Below are 11,043 nucleotides of genomic sequence, written 5' to 3'. Positions count from 1 at the left end.
GGCTTCCACAGATGACTGGACAGTTATCTGCCAAGGAGAGCTGTCTCGTTAATAAATCTGTCCTCTACAATGAAACTCCACTCACACAGATGTGTCAGTTCCTTTATTCAGAGGGAGTAGCCTGAAAAAGATCACGGCGACTACGCTTTCCAGGAAGGGCACAGGCTGGGGTGAAGAGGCAGTGGTGAGGAGGTGGCATGGTGTGCCTCCTCCGCACTGCCCAGGCAGGTCTTCCTGCAGCATCTTCTACCTATACACAGCAAACGAAGGTAGGAAAGCAGGAGGCTGCCCTATTTGCCTGTATCAAGCAAAGCTGATATCAATAACCTCTAATTTTTAGGACCTGTTTGGCAGATTGTACTGTTGGATGTTCCAGAGTGACAAAGTTCCTATGGCCTTTTTTTTTCACCTCATGCAAAAAGGGTTTCTAGATCCAAACAGCTCATGCACCTGGAGCAAGAGAGAGCTGAGCAGCAAGCACGACCTTCTGCAAGCTTTTGCTTCCTGGTTCATCAGTCAATCCTTTTCTTTTTTCTCTTTCCTTTCTTAAATTATCCAGCACTGGAACTGAAGGAAAACCAGAACTCAGCTGCGGCGCTGGCCCTGCAGAGCTGCTGTACTGTGCAGGATCAGCGGGACATGGCATCCTCTACAGCCCACCTCCACAGCCCATCTCCTGGCTGTATACTGCAGCGCTCTCACTTTGAGCGAGAAGATGTGAAAGAACCAAAGGAAATTCTCCCACCAACAGAGAAAGGCTTGTGCAAACCAACCACTCCACTGGAGCGAGGCAGCTTTGCAGAATGACTGAAAGGAGGACTCCAGTGCAGTCTTGTTCTCCCTCAGAGGCAGCAGATCACAGCACACATCTCCTGTGGTACTCCATACACACAGGAAGACATTCAGGAGGTTCACCACTGCTGCTCACCTACTGCAAAGCTTCCCCTCGATCATCTAACTGTGAAACAGAGATTGAAAGGGGCAAATTATGCACCGTAAAGTCGAACGACACCAACTCATTCTTTTCATCCTTCATCTAGAAAATAAGGAGGTTGGAAGTAAGCTGCAAACTGAATGAATGCCTCGTTTAACCTCACCACTGGGATACTCTACATACTATTCTGAAGTTAACAGAACACTTTCAATAATTTATAGCTAGCCTTTTATCCTCCTATATTTTGAAATCCACTCCCTTATACTAATAAATAAACAAAGAAGAAAAGGGCACTTTGTGTGGCACCTACCCTATGAGTCAGTGAATATGTACGTGTGAGCAGGCAGAGGTATGGGCAGGAGCCTGCAGAATCACAAAATGATGACAGAAACAATGTTTACAAGTTCAAATGCCCCCAGCTGTGGAAAAGAAGCAGTATGAAAAAACACATCAATCTGGAAAAAATTAATCTGAAGAGGCTAACATTTGAAAAGCACCTATGTCAGAACCAAAACTACAGATAATTCTCCTGGTGAAGAAAATTACACCTGTCTCAGTCCTGCTGGAGGGCCAACAATTTTTGCATATTTAAAACATTAAGCCCAGGACATTCCTGGGACCAGGATCCCACCTTTGCTACTTCAATATATCATTCCTCCATTTGCTACATTTTTTTTTTCCCCAAGAAATATAATTTAAAAAAACCCAAACAATTTTGCTAGTGTTGCTGTACCACAGCAGCAATACAACTCTAATTCAGTCCAGATCTGCCCTACATACCCGAACCTCAGTGCGTGCACTGATCTTGCAAAGTCACCCTTCCTCCCCCCTATTGCTCCACTGCTTGCAAAGCCCCTTTCCCCGTCCCTGTGTAACACAGCTTGGCTACATGCGGCATCGGCTGCAGAGAAGGATCCATCTGTTGCGACTTCAAAGAAAACAAGTTGGAGCTCTGCGATTCCTAAAACCCACAAATATTCCATCTTGGTTTGCACGATTTGTCATTAACATTTCTCATGCCTAAATTAAGAAGGACGCATAGCATCAGATGTGTGCTGACAGTGTGGCAGCCGAACAGCTTTTGTAGCTTAGCCTTGTTTCCCTCCACACCTCCCAATGTTTCTTGGTTGCGCCTGTTGCATACCAACACACACAGCAAGCCATCACAAGTCAAATTAATATCATTAGCGTGCACTACCTATGAAGTGTTTGGTGCAAACTCCAATAAAACTAAGGAACCAAGTATTTTACCACATCTACGGGGCACTGACCTGTTTGCCCATTTTCCCTGTTCTCAAAGATCCTTCAGCCTGGTACCCAACTCTGTGATGAAGCCTGTTTAGCACCAGTGAAGTTCCCCACATTCAGACTGACAACGTTCTGAGCTGAGATGAGGGAATCAAAGTTAAAATCCAGCCCATCTGCATCCATGAGTTCACTGCGGATAATGGACTCCATGTCACACTCCAAGCTCCCATTGAAAATATCCAAGTCCAAGTCACTTGGGAATTTCTCATGTCCCATGACCGGGAGGTTCATGCTAGAGGAGTACACAGAGGAGCCTGAGAGAGGGTCAGAAAGTGTTTGCATAGACTGACTGACAGGTGACTGCTGATGTTTGGTGGATCCCAAGCTGTTCGAGTCACCTAAGCCTATGTTACTGATGGAACTGGACAAGGCACGGCTGCCACTAAGAGAGGAGTTGTGGGACTGGTGCTGGTGATGAGGCAGGCTCTGATTGACCAGACCGCCCTGGCTGGACTGTGCAGCAAACGACATCATGGGGTCATTGCGGAGCATTATATTCCTGCGGGAATTCTGGGCGGACACAGCTGTGCTGGCTTGTGACATGAGTGGGTCAGACTGTGTCATCATGACATCGCTGTGACTAAGTGCATCAGAGGCAAGGAGATCCTGCAGCGTCTGGTTGTTGTAATGAGAAATGGAAGAGAAGGTGGTCTGCTTGTTTTCCTGAATGGTCTGCATGGGCGACTGGCGGAGGGAATTCAGGGACGACGGCCCAAACACGGCATTGTTGAAACTACTTGACGGGGAACCCAGCCCTGAACCTTTGGAACCATACGGAAAACTGGAGCTTCTCTGCATTATCCCTCCCGTGGGCGACTGCTGGGAGGGAGGGAGTGTTATATTGTCCAAGAGATCATCCATGAGGTTATCTGTCAGTCCATCATTCAAATTCATTGTCCCAGCCATATCAGTCAACCTAGGCAACTCCACAGTACATGGTTTGTTTACCGATGGGGACAAGCTTGATGGACTACTGTACAGCATGGGAGAAAGCGGAGCATCATCATCTTGAACATCATCTAGTTCTGTGCTTGCCAAAATCGGTGACAAGCGGCCACTGATCGTACTGGCATTTGAATTTGTACGTGAGCGGAAATCTGTCCATGCATCCAGCTCGTCGCTGCTGCGGGAGGTGGGACTCCCTGGCCACTTGGAGAGCTGAGAAGGGCTGTCCTCGCTCGTCTCCTGGGCAGTCTGCAGGGCTGCCTTTTTCTTAGCCGCCCGCCCTCTGCTCTTCGTGTACTTGTTGCTGTTGTCCATCGACACAGCACGTCTCCGGGGCGCCTTGCCACCTTTTCCACCATCTGGATTGATCATCCACCAAGAGCTTTTCCCAGTGCCTTCATTCTGCACCCTGACAAATCGGCTGTGGAGTGACAAGTTGTGCCGGATCGAATTCTGCAGGAAAAGAGAAGAAAAACAAAACATCAAGACAAGCACCCCACTTCTTTTGCTACCCAAATCTCAATCATTGAACCAACATCACATGAAAACAGCAACATGAATAAAAGCACCAGGCCCTCCTGGACATCACCGTGGGTTTCTCGGCTGGTGGATACAGGAGGGCTGGAGTGTGACTGCAGCACGCTATAAAGCAAACCCCGTGCCTGCACTAGCTGTGCATTCCCAGTGCCCACTGCTATACGCCCAAAAGCTGCATCCTAAGGAAAGGAGTGTGACACAACTTCATTCCAGCTAGCAAGGAGCTAGATGTTTCTTCCTTACTTTTGACTCAGGACAAATCTCTATTCTATCAGCAATCTTGCCATCAGTTCCTTGAAATAAAAACTGCAAAGGCATCACAAAAATCTGACTGGAAAGGTAGTCACACTCATTGCAGCCTCTGCAAATGTCTTTTTAATTCTTCATGGGCATGTGTGTTGTGTATTTGTTATAATAATGCTTGAGAAAACTGCAAGTGCTGTTGCTCCTCTCCCACAGACACTGTGCATGACTAAGCTGTACTTTCTCTCTTGATTAGAGGCACCAGAATTATGTCCATACTGCAGTAGCTGGCCAGCTGTCCCCTCGCTATAGGATCCTCACACTCTTCAAAACATGATGTGACACAGTACACAACGATATCCCTGTCCCTGCAAGCTGCAAGATACAGACTTGTACAAAGCTGCTGTACACAGTTGGATACCCCGTGCTGTAGAGGATGCCACAAAATACAGTACTTCTAGTGGAGCCTGTGCAGTCTGCTCTTGCTTATTACCCACTTGCACTAGTCAGCAACCTGAACCGTCCAAAAACCACGTTGGCTCAAACCGATAATAATCACCTCAGAATGAGAAGGAGATTGAGAAAACCAGCCCACAGTACCCCTAGTGAAAAAAGTCCAGATTTCTATCAAAATAACTGAGATGAAACTCCCATTCCACTCATCCTGATGATCCTGGGCTTAAAATATGGCTCAAAGAAAGGACAAGCAAGTCATATTTGTTAGTGAGAATGCTTTCAGGCTTGGTTTCCTTTTTTTTCCAAAAATATTTAAGCCAAAAAGATTTTTGGAGCTATCCCATATTCCTTTGACAAAACAGTTGTGCAGTTCCTCCAGGTTAAAGGTGATCAAATTTTAAAAGTTGCATGAGTTCTTTTTTCTTAAATTTTGGCGATAACATATCTATAAAGAAGATAAAATCCCATTTGTTCCACTAGCATGCTTTAAAAACACCAAGTCAACAGGATCATAGTGCAATCAAACCATCCAGGATAAGTATCCTTCATTTACAAAGCATTGAAGAAATTCCAGATTTAAATGGGCAAAGATTGGATCAATCAACAAATCATTCACAAGCATCTTGACATTTGCATCCTTAGGATGAACGGATGTTTGACATAGGTGAACTGCAGACACATTTGATGTATAAAGAAATACAGCCCAGCTTTTTTTAAACAATTCTTTTCAGTATAAAATGCCTTTTTTTCCCCCCTGTTAAGTGTTGTGGTTTTTGTCAGATTGTGGAATGGAAAACATGCCTGAAGTTCTTCTTGCACGCAGATAGCAGACGTGGTTGTGATTATCACTTAATGAAAAGAGAAATCATATGGACTATGGTTCAAAATAGCAACTGTTATGTTTTAAACAATTTGCACAAAACAGCAGACCAGACTTCACAGACATACTCAAGAGAAGTTTGAGTCGGTGCCTCAGCTATAAATTTGTCCATTTCTAAGGGACTATCATGCCATCAAAATATGGTGGATTGAGTTGCAGCATAATAGTTCTTCAGTCTAAGGAAGGAAAGAGCTTTTTATTATTTAACTGATGACATTTTAACTATATTTCGAGTCTGGCAAGAGTCTGTTTCTAACTTCTAATAACTAGGCGTGACTGTTTACTTCCTCAGGTTTCTCTCAACTGGATGGAGAACTGCTGGGGTTTTTAAAAATATCCTTTCCTGATATTCTAGCTTGCACTGCATCAATGCAGGTAGCTCTCACATTCATCCCCTGTGACTTCCATGGACAACCACTTGTGACAAGATCTGCATGGGGATCTCTCCTCTCAAAGAGCCAGCAGCAGGACGAGGACAACCAGAGCTAGACCACCACACCGAGCCAGGCTACAAGAGCCACACAAAGCATGCTGTTCCCCACTTAAAAATGCTGGATGGATATAAGAATACACAGCACCATGACTCTTGCTGATGAAAAAAATCTTAGAAAACACAGAAAAGAAACACCCGAGGTGGCATACGCAGCATGACACATAGCTTCAGATAAAAAAACACTCAGCTAAAGTGCCAGCAGCTAACAGATCTCAACCTATGGTATTCTCATAAAATGGCTTACTTCTGCTAGTGGCAGCTGTAGTATGAAACTGTCTGGCCTAAACACATGAAAAATCTTGAACAGTAAGACTGTGAGTCTGAGGCACCTTTCAGGATGAGGGCTCCTGCATGTGTGGATATGTGTGTGCACATGTGTAATTTTCTTATACTATATCTTTTTGCTCAGTGCTGGTATTACACAAATAATAAAAGAATGTAATGATACTTTTGCACTGAAAATTGGTGGTTATAAAAAATCCAAACAGTTTGGTTTCCTTTACATTACGCAATATTCCACTTATGCTCCAGCTTCTGTTTTTCTGTACTTTTCTTCTGTAGGAAGATTGTTTTCTTAAGCATAATTATGGGCCAATTTATTTCTGCATACCCCATCTCCACCCTTTGTTCAAACACCGCCTTAAAACCCACTTCTTTCATGTAACCTCCTCCGCTAACCTCTTCAGCAAGAGTATCTAAGTTTCCTGGTTTCTCTTTGTGTTGGATGCTCTGTCAAATCAAATTAGGGCTGGATCCTATTAGCCTTTCACATGCGAATTTTGCTACAGAAGTCACCAGGATTGACAACTCACATCAGTAAAGGCCACGGTGCTGGGCTACCAGGCTGCAATCTGAATGGAAATAACTGCATTTTCTACCTGGTTTCTGAGCTGTCAAAGAATATTCCCATCTGCTTAAAACACAGGAAAATATCATGGGACAACCTTTGCTCACAACCAATTGTGTTAGTAATATATGACCATGCGACAAACTGCAAAGGAGTTGGAGAAGCAAAGAAAATACCGTTTATTGTTTGAACCCGCTGCTGATCAAATTAATGGGGATTTGTCTTTGACTTTTGCAGGGGATAGATGAGGCCATGATGATGTAAACATAACACATTTTTCCATGCCAAAATGCAATGAGAAACTTTAAAAGAGCTATGAAGAAACTTCCATCAATCTGTCCTGGAGACCATATGTAGAAGGGACAGATGCTAGCCAGGCTGCAGCCACCTTGGAAAGAGTTTAGATGCCACCGATGGGTACAACATATGGACTGTACAAGAACAGAGTAGAAGAGAAATATGATGAGCTCCTCCCTTTATTAGTGTTACTATTTATACTGGACTTGAGGAACGCTGTGCGCTCTGCTAAGAGCCAGAAGACTGAGGTTCCGGCAGATAAGATCAAGAGCATCCCGTATGGCATTGAGCCCAGCCCAGCTGGGTCCCCGTCCCCCAGGGAAGTGGTCCTGCAGGGAAGAATGACCAGCCCTGGAGACGAGGAAGACCTAGGGCAGAGGGACACAGGAGGCAGGTCAGATTTGGTGTGAGCAGAGGGTGGCACAGTGCCACAGGTAAGCAGTGCTGCTACCCTGCCTTGGCGCAGGCTGACAGCGCCCGCAGGAGGGGTGCAGCTGGGTGCCTGCGAGTAGCCAGGGCAGCAACACGGGGTGACAGCACTTTCCCCAAACTCAGGGCCACGCTCTCAGCTGGTATAGATGTTGATCACTGCATTGCATTTTGTTCAGTTAATACTCCTCCGGGGAATCAGCCACATTTTGTTTGCAAAAAAACCCCCTGAAATCGGCTACCATGTCCTAATTACATGTGTCTCTTGATATTTTGGTAAGACTGCAAATGTCCCAGAGAGGACACTCAAACAGTTTCATAGTGCTGTGTACCTGATTTCGTATGAACGACTGAATGAGCCTCCCAGAAAGGCTGGACTGTGTGTGATTTCAACACTCCATCCTGGTCAGGCAACAGCAGCAAATGCTTGAGCCTTTAAACGGAGAAAATTCCCTCTCCCTGTGCCTGTTTCGGCCTCTACCAACCCATGTTTACCTTGTGGAGCCTGTCCATTAACTCAGACACCAGCTGCAAGTGCTTCCACTGCAGTACAGAGTCTTTTTTGTCTGGAAGCAACATGTGGTATCAATTTATCATCCTCAATAACGCAACAAGGAATCCACTCACTTTAAAAATAAAAAGAGAGTTGTGTAACTTAACTCTCAAAAGCCCCTGCTTAAAAAAAAAAAAAAAAAAAGCCTAAAGATTAGCAAGATGAGGTGCAGCTGGTGGCTGCTGAGTCCAAGTTACACACTAGTCTGTTTTTATTTCAGTGTTTTGTTGTGAGTGGCTAATTTGTTATTTCAGATACAGGCTCCGAAACTGTAAAGTTAGGGCTACAAATCAAAAGCAGTTGTTTATTTTAACAACTGGGATACTAGGACATGATGGGAATAAAACAAATGTTATCTGCAGATCCATAAATACTGCTAATGCTCACTTGGGAGAATTATACTTTATTTTACCCTGTATTAACATATTTAACATTCTAACTTCACCATATGAAGTCGTCTGGTAGACAGGCAGTAGAGAAAGGCATCAGATCTAATACCTCTGAAAAGAAGCCATGAAAATAACTCCAAGATATCAGCCTCCAGCTGACCGGAGGGAGGTCTGCTTCTCCATGGCTCCGCTTGCTCTCTAGAATTTCAGTTTCCAGCCTATGTCACCTTGCTCAAAATGTAGCACAGATCTCCTTTGGGAAGAACACCCCTACAGAGGCCCTCCACCAAAAATTATTTCTTTAAGAAAAGCAAAATGAAGCAAACTACTTTCTATGCATTCAGTTGTTGCTGAAACAGGAGGTTGTGAATAATCCAACACGTTTTGCCCACCTGTCCAGAGCAGTGTCTGTGCCTTCTCATGAAGTAACTCAAAATTTGCTTCAACTACTAGTTTTACATTCCGTTTCCATGAAAGTCCTCAATGAGATTCAAGTGCAAGTAAACAAGAAATCAGATATAGCGACTCCAAAATTACAAATAATTAAAGTTGTGTGCATGTATGTAGGAATTTCTGGTGATAGGTATTTGTGAGTCTAGGCAAGGAAATCTTTAGGAAGTACCAATCAGTTGGTTCCATACAGTAATTTTCCACCTAGCTCTGTAAGGCTGTAGTGCTGCTCTTCTTGAGGAACTATGAAATCCCCAACTCAAAGAGGTCTCAGAATTTCTTCCTCGTTCCCATGAGTTTTTGCAAACCAGAAAAATTAATATAATTTAATAAAGTAGTGAAGGCTCTCTGGAGATGCAGAAAAAGCAAGAACTAAAACGTAAGGAAAGTCCTCCCACGGTATCTATCCAGCTATGTTGTACCAATACACATCTCTCTCCATATAAAACCAAACATTATATATTCTGGATTGTTATATTTTTCCTAAATTCTGAAAGTTGCATAGGGAAAAAAAGCATTAAGCAAATTACACACAGAAAAAAGAAATCTTTCCTGACACTGAAATGTTTTCGATGCTTGATGTTTGGTATCACTCACAAGTTCCTAAGGCAGCTCCTGCAAATCCCACCAGATGTTCAGCAGAAGCAGGCAGTGAGAGTACAGAAGGGTCCTGCAGGGCACATCCCTTCGCACCTGGCTGGCAAAGGCCACCATCCTCCCAGCCCTGGTCAAGATAAGTGGGATAACACGGGCTCAGCCCTACCCAAGCATGCCTTCCTGCAGGAAAAGGAAAAAACAACCCCATAGATTTAGGGGGGAAAAATCAGCTCAGCATCTGAAGGCTGGCTCCGTGGATTCCCCTCCTCATCCTCTCTTCAAAGGAGTATGTCTGACCTTGGTGGTAGTAGAACAGCTAGAAGAGGCCCTCACTATAATTAGTTCTCTGCCTCTGTCTCTGCCTGTCGTCCCTCACCCCTAGGAAAAGCAGAAAGCCTCGAGGGATGTTAAAGCTCCTTGGGAGAACATTAAGTCCGACAAAGATTTATCCTCCGAAATGTGCTGGCTCAGATAGGAGAGCGGTACGCCGATCTGCCTCCGTCCCGCACGCAGGGCGCTGTGCCCAATTATGACAGGAGAAGGTGATTAGCACAGGGAAAACAAACCCTCCCTAACGAGGCGCACCTCGCTCCCCGCCGCCCCAGCCGCTTCTTGGCAGAAGGGCAGGCAGCGAACAATGTGCCCGCCAAGGAGGTTTATGCCCTTCCTTCTGAGAAGACAATGCCTGAAGCTATGGGAACCAAGTCAGGACTTAATCAAAAGGTTTCCCTAAAAAAAAAAATTTAAAAAATTAATTCTAGCTAAAACAACTGCTGCTGTCTCACTCTTTGCAAACAGTGATATTGCAAATCACTACACTGACGTAAATAAAACTTAGCTGAAAATATACACTGCCTGGAAATTGTCTCAGAGCATCACGCTTCCAGTTAGCAGAAAAATCTCCAGTTATTTTACAGTCAGACATCCTCTGACCACAAGAGGATTCTAATAAATAACATTTGTTTTGCTGTGAGTAGAGCATGCCAGTTGTCGTTTATTTTTTTCCACTGGGTGTTGGGAAACAGGAAGCAGAGAGCGAGGAAAATGCTGATACTTTAACTAATGCAGCTGTGGAGCAAGAATAAGGTAAGGCTCTCTAGCAACTCCTTGCAGCATCAGGAGCCATGCATCCCAGAACCTTTTGCTATAGGAAGCCCACTAAAAACTAAAGCATTAGCTTCTGTGGGCTGTGTCAACACTTTTCCACATTAAAATGGGATTTGGGAATCAGGAGGCAGGCACCGTCATCGGGAGGTTGCTAAAGGCACCTTGTCAAGAGCCGCCTTTTACACTCCTTTCTATGCGCTTCATATCGTGGCTGCCCAAAATTCAAGAACACAATTAATTTCAATCCAAGGATTTAACTTAATTAAGAGTAGGAATTTATTTTAAGGCATTGCTCTTGCAAGGTGCTGAATTCGTGAAAATCCCAAGGCTCCTTAGTGCAGGCTTGACTGGGACATGAAGACAGTCAGCCAGAGAACAGAAGATGTTGCCCCTTACTGAAATCAAACCCAAGGAGTTGCACACAAAAAAGCTGCAATGGACACAGATGGCTGGGTCTTTGCAGAGCCAGATCAAACCAGTTCAAATTTCTGTTCAGAAGTAGTGTCACCAGCAGGTAACACCTTTTTTTTTTTTTTTCCTGAATGGCAAGTCCCAGCATTTAAAACATTTCCCCTGGA

At 44.5% G+C, this 11,043-nt stretch overlaps 1 protein-coding gene across 1 annotated transcript in view; it reads right to left on the bottom strand.

Annotated features, from left to right (window-relative positions):
- FOXO3 (forkhead box O3) overlaps nucleotides 1-3,637 on the bottom strand; it is a 14,619-nt gene extending 10,982 nt beyond the window's left edge. Inside the window, exon 1 of the mRNA XM_010171279.2 lies at nucleotides 2,206-3,637. Within this exon, the coding sequence (XP_010169581.2) occupies nucleotides 2,240-3,559 (1,320 nt within the window). The 5' untranslated portion in view covers nucleotides 3,560-3,637 and the 3' untranslated portion in view covers nucleotides 2,206-2,239. The remainder of the gene's footprint in view (nucleotides 1-2,205) is intronic.
- Between the last annotated feature and the right edge of the window lie 7,406 nt (nucleotides 3,638-11,043).

The sequence above is a fragment of the Antrostomus carolinensis genome, unplaced genomic scaffold, assembly GCF_000700745.2.
Source record: "Antrostomus carolinensis isolate BGI_N321 unplaced genomic scaffold, ASM70074v2 scaffold17997, whole genome shotgun sequence".
NCBI classification, from domain to species: domain Eukaryota; kingdom Metazoa; phylum Chordata; class Aves; order Caprimulgiformes; family Caprimulgidae; genus Antrostomus; species Antrostomus carolinensis.
This window is presented reverse-complemented; position numbering and strand designations above follow the sequence as displayed.